General features: G+C 47.6%; 1 protein-coding gene across 1 annotated transcript; it reads left to right on the top strand.

Annotated features, from left to right (window-relative positions):
- Positions 1-4,645: 4,645 nt before the first annotated feature.
- On the top strand, positions 4,646-8,293 carry LOC135400446 (uncharacterized protein K02A2.6-like). The gene has a single exon (XM_064632278.1). It carries the CDS (start codon positions 4,646-4,648, stop codon positions 8,291-8,293), a length of 3,648 nt encoding a protein of 1,215 aa, XP_064488348.1.
- The last annotated feature ends 12,677 nt before the right edge of the window (positions 8,294-20,970 follow it).

Below are 20,970 nucleotides of genomic sequence, written 5' to 3' on the forward strand. Positions count from 1 at the left end.
AGCACTCTACTCAGACCGGATCCCCCTATTCAGTGTCACCAACACTTTCTGCGCTATACATAGAGCCGTTGAGCCGAGAAATGATAAGAAATGAAAGGATCACTGGACTGAACCTCATCTATAACCTAGCAAAGGTGTTGGCTTTCGCCGAGACGTTGTGATTTTGTGAAACTTGTGATTTTGGTATTTAGATGATTGACGCGAATAAGAAGCCCTCGCAGTCAGTACCAATGATATCTGTGTACTTCCACACCACGGAGAAATGGCTAACCGCGATATCACCAAAGACGACGATATAACTACACCCGATTATGTTGGCTGTGTAATTCGTTGTTTTGTGTTGCTTCTTTGTTGCACCTCCTTCTTGCTTGATGATGATGCTCGTTTCTCTGTTCATTATTTGATGGATCGTTAGTTCTTCTCTTCGCTGGTTGACCAGTTTGTTTGTCGGTTGTATCGTCTGTTGCTTCGAATATATATCGTTGTGCTTATACGCATCTTGTTGCTGTTGCCGTTAGAACCGTACACCACAGAGTTGAACGGAAGATGAGAAAACGTATTTGGCAGTTCGTCCTCCGATTTTTTAACCTACTGTCTCAAGGCACTGCAGCAATGCCATAACGAGTCCAGAGTTTTCGTCGCACGGAGCAATGAAAGCTGGCTCCTTAAAATTTTCGCTTTTGTGCGCGTCGTATTGTCCGTTGCCTTCTTACCAAGAAAAGAGAAAGACAGAGAGAAAGAAAGAAAAAAAAAGCTAATGGACTTTGGTGACTTGTCTACGATCTGCCTTCGAAAGACCCTCACCTCGTTTAGGATGGCGACACTTTCGCGACGTTTGCAGTCCGCCGTCAGTGAGTACACCTGAAGGAGCGGCGCGTCTTGCCTGTATAGGAGACAAATTTCCAACGTGAAATGTGAGGTCTGACTGCTCGCTACGTCACACTCATATCCAGACGTCACTCCTGCTGATCGCAATGGGCATCCCACGCCACGCACCATCGCTCATTAACATGCACGGTGACAACACACCGTTCAGAAAAAAATATTTCGCATGATGGTTCTTGCTAACCTACTTGAATAACGGAGCAATGATTAGAAGAAGGTCATGTGTTTGTTTCGTTGGCGCAACGCATCGGATTAAACTGGAAGGCCTTCACCTTCAAAGCGAAGAACTGTACCCGCAGCCGCACCATATCTTCACGAAGTATTCACTGACTTCAGAGCTGTAATAGAATCCACCACGTCTGCAGAACAATCAGCGTCTGGACCTTCCGGAGTATACTGTGATGCATTATAAAGATGCGCGTTAATAGAATAGGGCATCAAGCACCTATCTGAGGGACAGCAAGAAATAATGACGTTGCCACTGCTCATGCCCAGAAGCCAAACCGCACTTTGGGTTCTGGAGGCCCACGTATTTTCAAGAAATTGACATTTGTGACAAATTGACAAATATATATTTTTCTTTTGTAATCCTCTGTTGTTGGCTGTAGCACACACTGCAGCGCTGATCTGGAATCCGTAAAAACAACCAGAAGCCAAAGGGGCTGTCAGTAATTTTCCGCGGCTGTGCTGTCTGCGGGTCTTCCTGGGTTTTCCTCACACGCTGTCAGAAATATCTCGGTACAATTCCCTTAGAAGTCGGCCCAGGACGCACATTCCCCGGGACGTCAGTCGTGACGTTGCGCACCCCTGTGAGGCAGACAACGGCGAGATCCTTCACCTTCATCACCACCACCACCACCCCCGGACCACAACACCGTGTTGACAAGCCGAAGCCATGTGGACCTCATGTACAGTTGTTGTGGTACCTCATTTAAGAGCAATTCTTTAATTGCGATTTAATTAACAGCAATTAAGAGCAAGACCGTTCTACGTGCATGATGGGAAAGTGAAAAGCCGATGGGCTGCGCGAACAGCTAGCCTGCTTGCATAGCGTTATAAGCGTGTTTCCTTGTCAAACAAACTTCCTGTTTGTCAATCAGTACTCTTCGTGTTCGTCAGGACTTTCTTTTTGTCTCCTGCGTTGGAGTATTTTATGGCTTTTAACCCAGAAGGTGGTTGGGATACTCTGCCCGAATAAACACGATCACCAAAGGCAAAAGGAAGGAGAGATGTAATCGCAAACGGTTGTGATAAGATGGTAGAGATGAACGGACGTCATATCAAAACAGAACTCATGTTCTGAGGCTGGAACAACATAGAAAGAACAAACACATACAAAGCCTCAAATTGCCTAAGAAGTTCAGTTCTCTCTCTTGTTCAAATCCCATGTCATCAACACCTCTTCATTTATTGTTGTTGTTGTTGTTGTTGTCTCTTGCCACGTGCGTCGATCCCGTCGTATGAATGTGTGTATCAGTGAGCAAAAACGTAAGAGTGAAAGGAGGATGAGAGAGAGAGAGAGAGTGGCTGGTTTGTCCCTCCAGATGACGCACCCTTGGAAGTCGCTGAGAAGGCGTGTTAGTTTAGGGCAATTGGTAGCGCCCTGGACCGGTAATCCAGAAGATGTCGGTTCGAATCCTACAGCTGGCTAACCTTTTCAGTGACTTTCATCTTTCATCGGTCATATCAAAGTTTCGTTTCTACGCACCAAGACTGAGTTCACGCAAACGCCCGCACAGGCATGGCCTTACCCGAAAACCGTGGCCCGGCCCACGGGCCGGGCCGGGCAAAGCATTTTTTTGCGGGCCCAGCATGGACTCGGGTTTGACAATATGGGTCAAAACCCCTACATTACTGGGACTAGGTTGGGCTCAAGCATGTGTTAACCCACTATTAGTGAGTCAGGGTCCACTTTTACAGCTGACTACACTTGGCCGAGGTAATCTATATATTTTTTTTCGGGCTCGGGCCGGGAAACCTAGAATACTTCGAGTTTGGGAGGGCCCGGGCTAGGTATAGAGCGAACGGGATCGGGCCGGACCTGATCCTAAGAATGCGGCCTGTTCAGTACTCTACTAGAAATCGATATTCTTCCAGAATTTTTGCGGGCGTTTGATGCATTTCAAGGGCAGCATTCCTGGACACCCCCTCTCTGAAACCCGGCTTGACCTGATAGCAGAGGACTAGGCAAGGAAGCGAAATTTACAGGGTGGTGAGTGAGTTACGTGAGGAGGAACAGATTTGGGCAGCACGCCCGGGAAATTTCGCGAAAGCTAAAGAATAATACCCCTGTCACGCGGCAAATTGAATGTCATTCCCAGCGAATGATATTCGCACTGCATGACATTCGTTTCATGTCACACGGTGAAATCAAATGGCAATACATGCGAATGGTATCCGCCCAGCGAATGAGGTCGGAGAACACATTCGCTTTTCCCTCTCGCACCGATAGCGTACCCTCGCAGCAGAGAGGTATCAAAAACAACAACGACAATAAAAGACGAATGAAAAGTTGTACTCCAATATTTTATCACAAATTTTTTGACGCGAAGGAAGGAAGGCTAAACACTGTTTTTCAGAGATCTACCCTGGTTCCCAGTCGCCACGTTGCCAAGCGTGGTGCAGATAGGCTTCTTAGTTTTCTTTGCTTATGGGAATTAGCCAACTAGGTGTCTTTGAAAAGGCAACGATTCTGTGAAATAATCTAATATTTCGCTAGTTTCGAGCAAAACAAATAAAACTATATAACTAATGTACCTGTATAATGCTTCATATGTCTGGCCCTGGTGTCTTAATTATCGACACTGACATCATTTGCGAATGACATTCTGTTTCTTCGTGTAGCTCGATGTAAGACAAACGAATGACATTCGGTGCGATTGTCATTCTCTGGGAATGTCATTCGGTTTACCGTGTGACAAGGGTATTAGACTTGATGCATAACTGGTGGGAACGAGCATGAGACTTTCCAGATATCGGGAGATTGCCGGATGAAATTGGCAGCTTGACGCCTGCGATTGCCTTGTGGACGAGAAATTAACTAAATGTGAGTTTTAAGGTTGCAGCAAGGAAAACAGCTACGGTCCGTAGACGATATACAGACTACGTAATTACACGATGACACCGTCAATATCAAGTTGGTATCAATAGTTATTACGAGCTGAAATAGAAGAAATGGACAATCTTCCGCCAGTGAGTGCCACTTGGGCGACGATTTGACAAAATGTCTGAAGTATATAGATTGAGCTGGTTGTGTAAATCCACAAGCGACCAAAGAACAAACACGAAACAGCAACAGAGCGACTTGTGCGTGGTCTTGTCTTCTGTTTCCTCTTTGGTCGCTTGAAAATGAACGATTTGATCAAACACTACCTCGCAGGCTGTAGCAAGAGAAACAGGTATGGGCCCCGGACTCATAGCTATTATAAGCAAGGATATACAGACTACGTAATTAAATGATGACATCTTCGATATCACGTTTTTATCAAGAGTTATTGTGATATCTGTAGCGATTACGCGATAACGTGTTGACGGTTCAAGGCCTTCCGCCGTCTCAGCGTTCCTGATAAAAGGGCGCAGCTTTCTTGTGTACGCGTCTTTTATGTCTGCGACACCAACCTGTCAGTATGCAGACAGCGGTGCTGCCTGTCGTTTTGTCGAGCAATAAACATTGCTGTTAAGTACGCTTTTGCTGGCTCTCTGCGAATAGAAAGACACTACATATTGGCGACGAAGAAGATGGGATTTTACGCCAGCATGGATGGACGGTGTTAAAGAAGATATCGTCCAGAAGAAGGAAGTGGTGCCCTACACGGAACCAACGGCAGGGACGAACATGGCAACTATTGGGCAAGTGGAAAATTTTGACGAGACTATCTCAGATTGGATTTCCTATGAAGAGCGACTCAGTTCATTCCTGAAAGTGAACAAGATAGGAGATGATAGGAAAGTGGATGCGTTTCTCAGCATCATAGGCCCGAAAACGTATACGTTGCTAAAAACGCTGCTCGCACCTGAGAAACCGTCAGACAAAACTCTCGATGATTTGATGAAAGTGCTACGTGATCACTTGTCCCCGAAACCATCAGTGATTGCGGAGAGGGCGAAGTTCCACAAATATATACAAGGGGAGGCTCAGACTATCGTCCAATTTGTTGCGGAATTAAAGCGACTTGCGCAGGACTGCAAGTTCGGAGCGAATCTCGAAGAGACTTTGCGAGATCGGTTTGTGTGTGGACTACACCGACTTGATATCCAGAAATGCTTATTTGCTGAGAACGAATCGCTCACGTTTAAAAAAGCCGTAGAAAAGGCGCTATCACTTGAAATGGCGACAAAGAGCGCCTCGGAATGTCACGCGGCGGACACGCCCCCAAGACTGAATAAGATTGATAAACCAGAGAGAAGAAAGAAACGCTTTTGTTATCGGTGCGGCGGCAGCAATCATGCGAGTGAGGCGTGCAACTTTCGAGACGCTGTCTGCCATAGATGTAAACGGAAGGGACACATCAAAAGAGCTTGCCAGTCTGGAACGAAGGTCAAGCCCGCGGGACGACAATCCTTGGGTAATTTGAAGGAGGAGAACGACTGGGTTCAGAATAATCCTGGGGGAAACGCTATCCTTCGACTGGAGTCGCACAAGAATGTTCCTATGTATGCTACCGTTTCCGTCGAAGACGTTCCAGTTATGATGGAGATTGATACCGGTGCTGCTGTTTCTGTAATGTCTTTACAACAGTACCAGAACTGCTTCCCACACCTGACCTTGGAACCCACATCTCTACGTCTGCGCACGTATACTGGTGAAGCACTAACGCCCCAAGGGTACATTACGGTCAACGTCAACTACGGAGGTCGTCAGCGGACCCTGCCCCTTCATATCCTGCGTCAACCAGGTGTCCCTCTCCTGGGCCGTAACTGGGTGCGTGAGCTGCGGCTAGATTGGGCCGGACTGAACACCATGTCGCTTGACGTCAACACGTTTACCGGACAGTTGACCGAGAAGTACAAGCCTCTTTTCACCGAAGAACTCGGAAAGATTAAGGGTGAGCAAGCATGTCTCAAGTTAAAGGAAGGCAGTACGCCACGTTTCTTGAAAGCTCGAAGCTTACCGTTTTCTCTGAGGAATGCTGTGGAAAATGAGATAAATAAATTGGAGAAGATGGGAGTAATATCGCCAACAAGCTGCAGCGCATATGGCACGCCAGTAGTTCCGGTCGTCAAGAAGGACGGCTCCGTCCGATTATGTGGTGACTACCGAACAACGTTAAACCAAGTCCTGGAAGTCGAAAAGTATCCCCTTCCGAGGTTCGATGAGATTTTTGCGGCGCTTGCTGGTGGAAAGTACTTTTCGAAAATAGATCTTAATCGTGCATATCTTCAAGTAGAAGTCGACGAGCAATCAAGTCGGTATTTAACGCTAAATACCCACAAAGGACTGTATAAGGTAAACCGTCTTGCCTTTGGTATTACTTCGGCCCCTGCAATATTCCAGAGAATCATGGATAATATGCTGAAAGACCTGGATGGTGTCATCGTCTACCTAGACGATATTCTTGTTATGGGGAGGTCAGAACAAGCGCATATTCGGAATCTGGAAAGGGTTCTGCAGCGCCTAATGGAACGAGGGGTCCGTATAAAAAGGGGAAAATGCGAGTTTTTGAAGACCGAGTTACAGTACTTAGGACATGTCATTAACGCTGAAGGCGTGAAGCCGTCGAAAGAGAAAGTTGAAGCGGTATTGCGTGCCCCCGCGCCGACAGACAAACAACAGCTTCGCTCGCTGCTGGGAGTAATCAATTTCTACGGGAAATTCCTGCCAGACCTATCAAGTGTCCTGTATCCCCTGCACAGGCTTTTGAAACTAAAAGTGGCATGGTCGTGGAACCAGCAGTGTCAGATGGCCTTCAATAGAGTAAAGGAATTACTCGCATCACCGCCGGTCTTGGTGCACTACGACCCGGACGCCCCGTTGCAGCTTGAATGCGACGCCTCGGCTTTTGGAGTAGGTGCGGTACTGTCGCACATACAAGAAGACGGAAGTGTGAAACCCATAGCCTACGCGTCACGAACACTAAGTACAGCGGAGGCAAATTATAGTCACTTGGAGAAAGAAGCACTTGCCTTAATATTTGGCGTTAAAAAGTTTCATAGCTTCTTGTATGGACGAGAATTTGTGCTACTGACTGACCACAAGCCACTTCAGACCATATTCGGTGAAAAGTCAAGCACGCCTACTATTGCTGCTGCACGTCTGCAGAGGTGGTCCCTTATTCTAGCAGCATATCGCTACGAGCTTCGCTACAGGGCCGGAAAGGCCAACGTCGTCGCGGATTGTTTTTCTCGTCTGCCGTTGCAAAGGACTCAGGAGGACGACGATGACGAAGTTAGTGCGATCTACTCTTTGGGACTTGAAAGTTTCCCTGTGAACTGCGCAGAAATAGCTAAAGAAACTGCTCGCGATCGAGTACTAAGTGTGGTGGCGGAAGTTATTGCAAAGGGGTGGCCTGCAACTATAAATGATGAGGCACTGAAACCTTATTTCTCACACAGGACAGAGTTAACAATGCATCAAGGATGCATCCTGTGGGGAATGAGGGTCCTGATACCTTCAAAGCTACGCACGAGGGTGCTCGACGAACTCCACTGCGGACATCCAGGAATCGTCAGGATGAAAGAAATTGCAAGAAGTTACACATGGTGGCCACGAATCGACGACGAGCTGGAACAGATGGTAAAACGATGCGACGACTGTCAGGAACAACGCCCTCAACCACCGAAGGCTCCGTTGCATCCCTGGTCCTGGCCGACGCGACCATGGGACCGTGTGCACTTGGATTTCGCGGGTCCTTTCTTGAGTAAGAACTTTTTAGTCGCTGTGGACGCGCACTCCAAGTGGCCGGAGGTGTTTGTGCTCCAGTCAACGACCGCAGCAGCTACTATACAGTGTGTGCGAGAACTGTTTACGCGATGGGGTATCGCGGGTACAATTGTCACAGACAATGGACCTCAGTTTTGTGCGGAGTCTTTTCAGATGTTTCTCAAGCAAAATGGCGTGAAACACATAACATCGGCGCCCTACCACCCATCAAGTAATGGGTTGGCAGAGAGGTTCATCCGGACGTTGAAAGAAGGCCTGAAGAAATATCAAAGTCACTCTCTGGAGGTGAGACTTGCTAACCTGCTTTTAGTTTACAGAAACACTCCACATGCCACAACGGCACAGTCACCCGCAACGCTCATGTTGGGACGACCATTAAGAACCAGACTGGACCTCATGAAGCCGTCCCTCGACCTCACCGTCCGACAGAAACAAGTAATACAATCCTTTACCCGGAGTCCCAGAGGCCGCGTTTTTCAAGTGGGAGATCCTGTGCGCGTCAGAAACTACCGTGGTGGTGAGAAATAGGTAATGGGAAATGTTGTTGAGAGAACGGGACCGGTGTCGTACAGGGTCAAGGTGAATTGCCAGAATGGTACACTTGTCTGGAGGAGGCACGCTGACCAAATGATAACAGCTGACGTTCCTGCCAAGAAGACAGCCCAAGAAGAATCGTCAGACCTTTTCCCGTCGGTTCCAAGTGGATCAGCTACTTTTGCCGAGAACGCCACCGCTACAGTGGAAACACCACCGTCACCACAGATGGAACGAAGGTACCCTTCTCGTGTACGCAAACCTCCTGACCGCTATCAGGCTACTTGAATTGTTCCATGTACAAGCTGTACATGAGAATACGCAATGATAAATTTTGCATGACAATTAGTATTGTATAAATATTGTTTTAGCCTCGGATGGGCGAAGATGTGATATCTGTAGCGATTACGCGATAGCGTGTTGACGGTTCAAGGCCTTCCGCCGTCTCAGCGTTCCTGATAAAAGGGCGCAGCTTTCTTGTGTACGCGTCTTTTATGTCTGCGACACCAACCTGTCAGTATGCAGACAGTGGTGCTGCCTGTCGTTTTGTCGAGCAATAAACATTGCTGTTAAGTACGCTTTTGCTGGCTCTCTGCGAATAGAAAGACACTACAGTTATCACGAAATAAAATGGAATGTATGACAATTTGGCGTCTACGAGCACTGTCTGGGTAATTATCTCATCAAACGCGACTTAAATTTTGGTGCAGTAAATACATTCAGAATCGAAGGCCAATTGAATTCCCATATCCTTCCAATGGCTAGGAATACAGAAGGTCACCTATACACGGGACGGTGAAGAAGTAGAGAACATTGAGCGAATTTTATTTTACTGTATTCACAATAGCCTTTACCCATACATGTGGGTATATAGTCGCAGGTGGATAGGTCACAGAGCAATTTACAACAACACAAGAACGGACAATTACAACAGGCGTTGCAGTTTCGAGCTTAAAGCCTCATGTTAGATTTTGTCTACAGTCAGACCTCGTTTTATGAACCCTCGATATACGAATTCCCTCAACTTACGAACGGCTCCACAGGGAACCAAAATTTTTCCGTGTATTTTGACCTCGTTTTACGAACCCTCGATATCCGAACTATGAACGGATTATTAGGGAACGGACCCAAAGTAGCCAAGCCATTCTGACCTCGATATACGAACGGGCGTTATGAAAGTACAGAGGACAGGCCAATGGATCGGAGGATAATGAAAGTTGCTCAGTACATGTGCCAAGGTCAAACATACAATGTCCCAACGTCGCTACGTTCCACAAACATGATTCACCATTTCCTGGAATAATAATTCGGGCGTTTACAGCCGAACGGTTGTGAGTTTGGACCAGGTCTCCGAGATGGAAACATCTTGCCGTTCCAAGAGAAGGCGTTCAGTCCTGACAGCCGGTGACAAACGTAATATTTGCCGTTGGAAACAGTCTCATCCGCGCGCGATACGGTACTTTGAGGACCGGGTAGATGAGTCAAGTGTCAGACTCTTCTAAACAGGATAGACCCTGCAGAAAGTATGGTGCAAGCCACAATTACGCAGTATTTTCAAAAATAAAACTTATTCAAATCAATTTCCCGTGTTTTTGTGAGGTATTTGTGCACTGCACTCCTCGGACCTCGATTTACGAACGATTTTCTGAGAAACGAAGGGTGTTCGTAAAGCGAGGTTTGACTGTGTACCGGAATGGTACTGTGAAGGGGTTGTCTGCGCAGTGTGGGGACATGTTGCACGTGCCGCAGGGTATAGGGCTGCGGATAATTTCCATCACTTGGGATTATTCTGACGTGCGCCGGAAATCTCCGACACACGGTGCTGGAAGCAATGTTTACCCTCCCCCACACTGATAACCGTCCTCGGCCGGGATCGAACCCGCGATCTTGAACTCAGCAAGCCAGCACGTTACCGACTGAGCTACCGAGGACGGTTGTCTTCCGGAGGTACGGAAAATTTGATTGGCTGGTGTGTGAGAAAGGAAAATCAGTGCCGAAACCAAGATAACCTGAAAATGAGCGTTTTTCTGGGGGTCCATCTTGAAACGCGTTCCGTGGTGTGTTATCGTTATCTCTGAATGACACGGCACATCTGCCCCCCCCCCCCCCCCCCCGGGAATGGCGGATGCGGAGCTGCTCGGACTGCTTGCCGCTCTGCGGCATATCCCTGAATCTGTGCCTGATGCATGGGTCGTCCTCACAGACAGTAAGGCATCTTTGTTACTCCTGTCAGCATACCACCCGAGCGTCGTGAGTGATCTGCGTACCATGGTACTTCAGGAGCACGCCCACCTCTCCTCGGTCGGCCACCGTGTCTGCCTTCAGTGGGTACCTGGGCATACAGGGCTACACGGAAACACCTGTGCTGACGCGGCTGCGAGACACGGCCACGAAAGTGCCTCTACTGCCGCTCCCGGTGTCTGCGTATCGCCTGCTAATACGGCGTCTCTGCGGCGACGGCACCCGCCAGTTTCTTGTAGACGCTATCCGACCTCATGCATTCCTGCAGTCCATCGACCCTTCACTGGAGTTTGTCATCGGCTGCCGCTGTATCCGCGAGGAGGAGTCCCTTCTACATCGTCTTCGGCTGAACGTTGCCCTTACCCGTTCACTCCTGCTCAAAATGGGTCGCGTCCCATCTCTCACTTGCCCCTGCTGCGCCGTAGAAGACGATATCTCTCATCAGCTCCTCCACTGTCAGCGTTGCCACAATCATCGGGCCGTGCTCTGCCAACAGCTCTCAGAGCTTGGGTGCACGGATGGACGGACAGACGTTTCTCTCCCAACACTCCTTGGCCCCGTGCAGCGAGCTAGTCAGTGGAGTGTCACAAAAGCGGTGCTCCGCTTTGTGCGTGATACGGGCCTCCTAGGCTCCCTGTGAGCCGGGTTTCTTCTTTTTTTAAAATTTATTTATTTGTTTTTGTTATTTCTTTTTCTCTCTTATTTATATTTTTTAGGGAATAGCAAGCCGCCGTGCTGCATGGCTGACCTTTCCCCTTTCTTTTTCTCTTTTTTTTTCTGTCAATAAATCCACCACCCCCCAGTCTATCAGGAACCAGCAAACCGGTGCCTTGTCATTGTGCAATTTAGTGAGCGGTGGCGCGTAGCTTGGGAAGCCCAGTTCGATCAGCGGGAGTGACGTCAGGATATCAGTGTGACGTAGCGAGCAGTCAGACCTCACATTTCACACGGCGTTCCTTCAGCTGTACTCACTCACGGCGGACTGCGAACGTCACGAAAATGTCACGTGTTCTCTCTTCTTCGGTAACCGGCTCTCTAAACGAGGTTATGGTCTCTCGAAGGTAGATCGTAGACAAGTCACCAACGGGCATTAGTTGTTTTTTTTCTCTTCTCTCTTTCTTTTTTTATTGTTCAAGAAGGCAATGTACAGTACGACGCGCACAAAAGCGAAATTTTTAAGGAGCGAGGTTTCACTGCTCCTTTCGATGAACACTCTGGACTCGTTATGGCATTGCTGCATTGCCAAACTGACTTCAAACAGTAGGTACAAAATTGGCGGAGGAACTGGCAAAAACGTTTGGCTCTAACGGCAACAGCAACAAAAGGCGTATAAGCATAACGATGTATATCTTCGAAGCAACAGACGATACAAAGGACAAACAAACTGGTCAACCAGCGAAGAGAAGAACTAACGATCCATCAAATAATGAACAGAGAAACAAGCATCATCATCAAGCAAGAAGGAGATGCAACAAAGAAGCAACACAAAACAACGAATTACACAGCCAACATAATCGGGTGTAGGTGTATCGTCGTCTTTGGTGATACCATGGTTAGCCATTTCCCCGTGGTGTGGACGTACGTAGATATGACTGGCACTGACTGCGAGGGCTTCTTATTCGCATCAATCATCTAAATACAAAAATCACAAGTGTTCAAAATCCATGCATCTAGGACAAATTCAACTGCTTTCTTCGCTAAATTCGGAATATGGAGCAATCCATCATTAAGAGCTGTACTTGGGAAGCCTCGTTGCACAATACATGCTGCAGAGTGGGGAGAAAGGCACATTGAAGTACCAGATTGAAACAACAGCTTCGGGTAGCTTTTGAAGTTCAGATGATGACGTCTCGGCGAACGCCAACAGGTTTGCTAGGTTACCCATGAGGTTCAGTGCAGTGGTCCTTTCATTTCTTATCATTTCTCGGCGCAACGGCTCTATGTATAGCGCAGAAAGTCTTGGTGTCACTGAATAGGGAGGTCCAGTCTGAGTAGAGTGCTAAATACCCAACCTTGAGAAGTGCTTGGTTTGGTTATTACTAAATACTTTTGAAGGTAACTCGTTACCTTCAAGACACCTTGACGTCACAGCTCGCAGGAACAACCGCTTGTCAAAATTACTATCCAATAGCCAGTCCACTGAACAGGAGGTCTGCAGATGCGAACGGATGCTCTACAGGAACTACAGAACGTACTGTCGTTTTGATCCTTATCGTTGCTTGAACCTCATAAAGAGTTACTAATATTCTTCCGTGCCCCCTCTCGCTACGACTTTCAGGCGCAGGACTTCTATCCTGCCTCATAGCGGTCTCTATGGTTTACCAGCATACCCGCACGGGCCAAGATGCGACATTTTTTTTGCTGGACGCCGCCTGTCTCAGAGACGCGTTGCTCCATGGGCTTGAAACTTCACTCATAGGTGGCTCTGCATGTCCGCTTTATTATACATGTGAGAATTGTCCGGATTGGTGTTTGCGTTGAAGAGAAAAAAAGATCGATTACTTCTGCCTGAAATGTAAAGACCCGCAAACAAGGCGCGATTTTCTGTAGTCCTTTTTCTTGTCATCTGTGCAGCAGCGATTCGAAGGCTTACTCTGTCAATGTAAGTCACAAGACAGGTCACACAAGACACATGCTGCTGGCGGTGCCTTGTGTGTAAAGAGTGGTGGAGCAAAACAGTACCGGGTTCTGTGTGGTTTTATTGCACATCACGTGAGCGGCGGGCTCAAGGGGGGTTGCGCAGGGGCCTACGGGCTTTACTTTGACTGCTTGGATTGCAAAAACTAATTTGCATAGTTCATTACCACGGCGTGTCTCATCTTGCCGCACGCGATTACTTGCCAATTGTCATAGCTAATGTCTGCACTCATTGGCAGTTCTGAGTACGCTTGCAACTGTGTACGCCTAGCTAGGTACGCTAGCTAGGTCACCGTAGTTGACTTTACCATTTTCTTCGTGAATGAGCTCAGCCACCTTTTCCAGGTCGTTCCTTACGTCTGGACGAACACAGCCCGGGGCGTTCAACAGGCACAATTTTCCAGACTTCTGCTCAATTTTCTTTTTGATCAACTTTCTGCTGGCAACCAGGGACGACCATTCAATGGCTTCGGCTCTGGCGTCAGGGCATGTTATAGTCCTATTGCTTGGCAGGTGGTCGTATATTGCCTATGCGGAAAACATGTCGATTATTTACCGAATCTCGTTTCAGACCTGCAGCAAAACTATCAAGCAGACTGATGCGGGACTCTCACCTTTGACAGCGTACGGTTATGCTCCAAGCACATTTGTGTGATTTCACACAAATGTGAATGCTGAACCAGGAACGAGAACATCAGTTCTCTCATTGCTTGTCAGTTTCCTTTGATTTGGAGAAAGCGTATGCACCGCGTGGCGACACGGTATTCTGCAGGATCTTCACTCTTTTGGCGCGGAGGGTAGACTCTTTAGATGCATTTCAAACTTCCTCCAGCACAGATCCTTCAGAGTGCGACTGGGAACCACTCTATCCCGCCCCTTCGTACAAGAGAATGGTGTCCCGCAGGGATCCGTTCTCAGTGTTGTTTTATTTATTGTGAAAATCAACTCTGTGACCAGGGTCATTCCACAAGAAGCGATCCAATCGCGTGGCTCGACCATCACGAATTTTGACACTATTTTTTTCTCATGTTGGTATCATGGAGACAGAGATACCCAGAGAATATTTTTGCCGGATTCGGTATGGTTGAAGCGCAAGGCGGCGCTGAAAGTCAACTCCTGCCCTAAAAGTGGGGTGCATATGAGCACGTCTCCAGGAAAAACGGCTGAAGATATCAGGGCCCGGTCACCGTCAGCGAGTACAGGTAGCACGTTTCTTTCATTCTTGATGAAAAGCATCCAAGAAGTAAGCGTGTTTCGTACCAAGTTGCCTCAAAGTATACATTTTTACCAGAACTTCAGCACTTTTTTGCTGCTCACTAGGTCGAGGTAGGAATATGAAACTCGGTGAGGTGGTAGTTCGGGGAATGGAAAACACGTGAAAAAAAATCATTTTGCTAAGTGCAAGGAAAGGCTGTGAAATATTACCCCGAATATGGCAATTTTACCAAAATTCGCAATATTGGACCGGAAAAAACGTGATGTGGGCATCGTGATTCGGACGTTTCGCTAACGGCAAAACGGAGAAGTGCTATCTGCCTACATCAAGCCTGGAAAAAACTAAAAGGCTTATATTTGTTGTCATTTAGTAACCATTTTTCGTGGGCCAAGACTACCTGTTAGCGCACTAGGCTCGCTTTTGGACATTACTGCTCCGTATGTCGCCGAAATTTCGGTTTAGATGCTTGTTGCAGAAGCTTGCTGCTTCTGCAGAAGCAGAGATCCAGAGAGGAAAAGGATTGTGTTGCAGTATGTACTGTGGAACCTTCACTCTTTCGCAATAAAGATTGTTTCCGGTCTTGTGATTTCGCGTTGATGTGTGCATTGATATCTGGTCTCCTTATCATCTGTTTCGTTGACGGTTTCCATTCTAGAGAGAGCTGTGGGCGGGGTTTGTTGTTTTAAAAGGAGCGCTAGGACTCTGAGCGCGGGGTCTTCGGATTGTTCCGTTCAAGGCTGGGGCTGCCTCTTGGTGTTCGCCGGGCTGTTGGGTGCGGGTACTGGGCTTCGGTGAAAGGTATGATAATAATCTGTGTCTGGCCGATTTGGACTGTGCAGTGCATTTTATACTCTGGTAGCGAGCGGGTGGTGCGGCCCCGGGAGTGGAAATTGCCGGCGCTAAGCCGGCCGTAAGGAGATTCCCACAGTACATAGGTATGTAAACCTGTGTTTAGAAGACAAAGTGCTGACGACAGCAGAATCCTTTTTGTTATCTTTGCTCGAGCATCGACTCTGGCTCCACCCCAAAGGGTGTTATGAGCATTAGAAGCACCAGCAAGAATAAAAGGAGATGGAAGTTGGCGACACAAGTTTTCAATGTGTGTTTGCGTAATTGCTGTTGCAGATGGGAGATAAATCAAACAAGTTGTTAAAATTATATCGAGGCAAATTTGTACTGCAACAGCTTCCAGATGCGTCACCAAAGAGACCTATTTTGCTGGAACAGTTGTTGTGTCAGTTCGATCTTTCCGGAAAATGTTGTACCATCGAAATAGATTTTGTGTATGTGCATTTAGATATGTTTCTTGGACACAAAAGCATATTGGCATTGTACTTTTAAACAAGATCATGAATATCACTTAAGTTGGAAAGCAATTCATATCAATTCCACTGGAGGATTGTGTGGCCCATGAGGAGAACAGAACTGAGAAAAAGCGCGACAACAATTTGTTATGCCGACCAGGAAGAAGGATGGCCGTTACCTATGGCTTCTAGGTCTTACTCATCTGGGGAGGAGTAATCCTCTGCTTTCGGGCTTTTCGTCTGACCTCCGTCATATCCTTCTCTGATATCACGGGGAGAGAACCACTCATCGAGAGGTTTCCTCTTGCTGTTGTCAGAAATGGTGAGCTCGTGCTCCACAAGGAGAGCTTAGAGCTGGAATCATCATCACACTCCATAGAGCGGACCTCCATGGAGGGTGATGACAAGGGTAGGACTGCTGTCGCAGCCACTACCATAGCTTCATCATGGGGCTTCATTTTTACCCTATCTTCACTTGCTGTTGGCTGTGTACTATGTGGAGCATCTGTTTGCGTGTGTACAGTTACCATCTTTGATTTCTGTTGAAGCAATGCCGAGAATGTTTTCTCTGTAATGAAAGGGGATACGCTCTTCCTTGCTTCGGGGTAGCTGACGTTTTCAGTAACCTTGATGCGTAGAATGTCCTTTTCTAATTCCCACTTAGGGCAGGATCTCGAGTAAGAGGGGTGACCATTAGTGCAGTTCACACAACAATCAGGCCCTCTGCACTCTTTAGTATCATGACCCCGCTTGGCCACAACGAGCACAGCTTGGCGACCCACGGCAGGCGTCAGCAGCGTGCCCAAAGCGGTTACATTTAAAGCAATGAAGAGGGTTCGGGATAAATGGACGGACTTCTGCAGACAAATACCCAACTTTCAATTTATCAGGCAGTGAGGGACGGTCGAAGGTAAGTACTACATTTCTGGTAGTAATATACTCATTCTTTTTCACGAATCTTGAGCTTCCGAACATCGATTACTGCCTGTCCCTTGAAGTTTCCAAGGATCTCCTCTACCGGGACATCGATCAACTAAGCGATGGCTCCCACACCACGACACGTGTTCAAGGTCTTATGCAAGGAAGTGGATATGGGCACACCAAGCATTTCCAAGCAGCCATTGGGTCATCGTGGCCATAGACCATTTAACTCGTTATGTTGAGACGGCCGCACTTCCCACTGTATCCTCTGAAGCAACAGCCAATTTCTTCGTCCACAATAGTTTATTCCGTCACTGCGCACTTCGGTACCGTGTGAGTGACCGTGGCCGGCCATTTCTCGCGAAGTCATCCTCTCTGCTTGTTCAGCGATACACGCGCCATCCTCGAGCTACCATCCGCAGACGAACGGCTTCACAGAGCGCTTCCGCCACATGCTGGCTCATCTGCTCTTGTTCTACGTCTTGGCTGACCACACCATTTGGGACTGCCTATTGCCATTCGTGACGTTTGCCTACAATACCGCTCTACAATCGACTATGAACTTTAGCCCCTTTCGTCTGGTGTTTGCCTGTGACCCGTCACCTACGATCGACACCATCTTCCCTTACCTCCCCGACACAAGGTACAACCTCACACTGGCTGAAGCGGTATCGCGCACCGAAGAGTGTCAGCAGCTCGCCTGGTACCGGACTTTTGCAACCCAGGCTACGGGCAAAGCTTGGTATGATGTGCCTCGTCAATCCGTCTTCTACGCCCTTGGCGATCGGGTTTGACTCTGGGTACCTCGCAGGACGCCCGGCCTTGCCGACAAGTTAATCTGTCGTTATTGTGGTGCTTATACCGTTCTTCGTTGGCTCTCTGATGTCGCTTATGTTGTGGAACCCGAAGATCTTCCCAGATACCGGCGGCACCGTTCTGCCGACACTGTGCACGTCTCGCGATTGAAGGCCTACGTTCCCCCGTTCACCGCTTCTTCCGTCGCCAGGATGGCTTCCTCCCTCGGAGGAGGGAAGCTGTGAGGGAGAAACCGGCCTTTCTCCTGAAGGTGACAACGCACGCCCGCATACCGCGCATCTCGCGACACGCACCTTACAGGAACTTGGCTGGGAGTTGCTGCCACGTCCCCCTTACAGTCCAGACCTCGCCCCCAGCGATTTCCATCTCTTCGGGCCACTGAAGGCGTTCCTTGGGGGCCGCCACTTCAGCTGCGACGACGAGGTCAAGAATGCGGTCTGATCATGGCTGCTACGCACCGGTAAGGATTTCTACGCTGCTGGCATCCAAGCCCTCGTGAAATGCTGGGACAAGTGCATTAGTGCAGCTGGAGATTACGTCGAAAAATAAAACTAATTTCTCGCCTGTAAGTTCATTTTACTTTTGCGAAAAATGAAAAGTCCCGGTTTGACTTGAACGCCCCTCGCAGTATCGTTCGAAATTCGTATCAAAAGAAATCAACCAACTAATATATTGACGAAAAAAAAAAGGGCAATGATTGTTCATTTTCCATTCCACCGAGTAGAAGAGGTCTGTCGTAACGTTTTTGAGTCTTTGTTTTGGCCAACGGCTTGATTCAAAAGGTCCAGCACGCGCTGTAAAGCGAGCTTCACCTAAAGCAGGTATGTATTAGGAGAAGCCGACTTGCGGACACGACGGCGGTTCCTCTGTCAGTGTACAGTGACGAAATGTCGCTTCGGGAAATAGAAGCTGATGTTATCAGGCGGAGCTGGAAGCGCGTTAGGAGTGCACCGACAAATTTTTCCAGCCTACCAGTGCTTAGTAAAGTTTATATTGAAGCGAAATTCGTTTTTTCGGACTGCTCGATTATTCGGACTTTTGCGTGATCCCCGCAGAGTTCGAAAAATCGGACGGCGACTGTACTCGGTGACAGAGACTGAAGATTTTTATTTTTATACTGTGACGCAGCACCATCTGTACAATAAGAAACTTTTTCAATGTGAGATTGTCCTCGGCGAAGCGTTCGAGGAGTTGCCTTTGAAAAACGTGCACTGCTGAGTTGTCATGCGGTAGTGAATCTGATATCATTATATAAGACTTGTGCTCTAAGTCTTTCTCCTGTCTGTCGACATCACGGAAATAAACAATTATAGGATGAACAGTCGCCTGGCAATTGTGCCAGTGGAAGGACTGCGGAGATTTCTGCACAATGAAGCTATAGTTCTGAGAAAATTCCATAAGTACTATTGCCTCATTTACGATAAGAGTTTCCTTCAGATATCGGAGGAAGCCGGTCTGCTCCTTGGACACAGAATGGTGTGTTTTCAGATTTTCAGTGTGTCAAGGAGGTCTTCGTAGGGAAGGATCATATTCTCCAGTCTGCTGTGAAGTTGTGACACCCACTGTTTGAAGACAACGTCACCCATTAGGTCCTCGTCCCAGTCAGCATTTGCTTCGAAATATTCATTGACTTGCTTGAGTGCCCGGACATGCTTTGCATGACCCATACATGCAGTCTTCGTTTTGCATTTTGCATACTATAAAGTTTATCAAGTGCTTGCATTCGTGTTTCGCATTAAGAACGTGCAGCATCAACTTGACGTTCTTGTGGTACATGCAAACGCACACTGCATGTGTTCCTGGGCCACCACGCACCATGGTGGATGCAAGTGTGCAAAAGAAGAAAATCCGGCCTCAAGTTGAGGGTTTTCAGTCTTCCACATTTCATAAGCCTCCCGTAGATTAGAAAGCATCATTCTTCGCTATTCGCCTGGCGGTCCTTACCATTCTCTCACTGACTGGTATCGAAAAATCCTCCATCCTTTGCACGACTCCATGAAAAAGGCGCTGCAGTGCGTATGGCGATCCTTTTGGAGCCAGACTTCTCCTTCTGGAACTCACTTTGTAGTTCATGCAGAAGTTTCTTATGGTCAGCTCTGAGAGGTTGCCTTTCTCAATGCTGACCCCACGGGAACTTACATTTAGCTAGGATTCTAATCGTGTCTGAAGCCTCTTGTTTGCCTGAGCTAGCTAGCTTCTTTGCGCAGGCCTGTCTAAGTGTGACAGGAGTTTCACCAATAGCTGCTAGACAAAGGTTGAGGGATTTGAGCTCAGCATGATCTTTACTAGCGAGCTCCTCCAAACGTTCCTGCGTACTTACCTATACACCTTCTGTGCTCGTCTCTTCCATTTGTGTGTGTTCAAGATGTGTCAGATTCTTTACCTTAATGGAACGGGTCGGACACAACCTGTCACCAGGAACTAAGTCCAGAGTGACAGGTGACTTGGCTAAATTTTGCGTGATCCCTTTCGTCCCTTTACTTTGTCTCTTGTAGACAGGTAATGGGTCCACGCAGATTTTCCCAAGCAAGCTGGGAGGTATACCACTGTGTATACAGGTATAAGTGATGTTTACATATCGTTGTCACGCATTTTCAGCCATGCCTGGACCGAAGGCATAAGATGTACCGAGAGTCAATCCTCAAATCGCTGAACCACAGTAAGCCAGTCTTCTATGGCAGTGTAGAGGCCCAAAGCTGCACGGCGAAGGATAATTAGCGTCAGTCCTGGAAACACAAGACAAAAAAAAATGTTTTACAGAAATGACAGATAATTTAAAAATTATCACGGAAGAAAATGTGGTCACTGTGGCATCAGGAAGGAAAAACTCAAGTGGTATAAAGAGTCACTATCGGGGGAAAAATGACTATCGCCACATGTGCTATACGGCTAAATTTCCTTTAAAATGAACTACTCGCTGTAGACTCAAACTACAACTGGGAAGGAGAGAAAAGCAAGATAATCGAATGTGTTGCTCTAATTCGTTGTTTCCCGTGAAACGGTTATATTAAAAGAAGGAAAGTGATTCAACACTTACCGATGTGGAGCTCCTTTGGCAGTGCGAGCAGTCGCTGAAGTGTCACCAGCATCCATACCTCACTAGGCTCAAGATATCCAAAATGCGCATTCACGACCACCATCAAAAAGAAGTGGCGTAACAAACCAGCACCATAAATTACACTTACAAACTGCCTCTTAAAACTGCTGCAAATATTGACTATTCCGATGCAAAGACAGTTGTACGGTTGAGTTTGAAGAGGAAACACAGACGGAGTCAAACTAGTGCTCTAATAGATTGTGTGTGTACCAAGTTGGACTGCCCTCGGACCTAGTCCCCCATGCAAGATAAAGAAGGCAGTGAACATGAGAAGCGTAGTGTGAACGTTGAAATGGCTGTGCGAAAGCATGTGAAGATGAGTCACCCGGCTTAGGTTGAATACCAGATACTCCACACAGAGTCCACTTTCAGAGTACGTGTGAGATATATATCCTCACAAGCGCTCATTCTTTCGTGCATTTGAGCGTACGGGAGGACG

This window comes from Ornithodoros turicata, chromosome 7 (genome assembly GCF_037126465.1).
Source record: "Ornithodoros turicata isolate Travis chromosome 7, ASM3712646v1, whole genome shotgun sequence".
Lineage (NCBI taxonomy): Eukaryota > Metazoa > Arthropoda > Arachnida > Ixodida > Argasidae > Ornithodoros > Ornithodoros turicata.

Excerpts from the sequence above, each read along its gene's own strand:
- LOC135400446 (XM_064632278.1), top strand. The coding sequence starts at position 4,646 with ATGGACGGTGTTAAAGAAGATATCGTCCAGAAGAAGGAAGTGGTGCCC.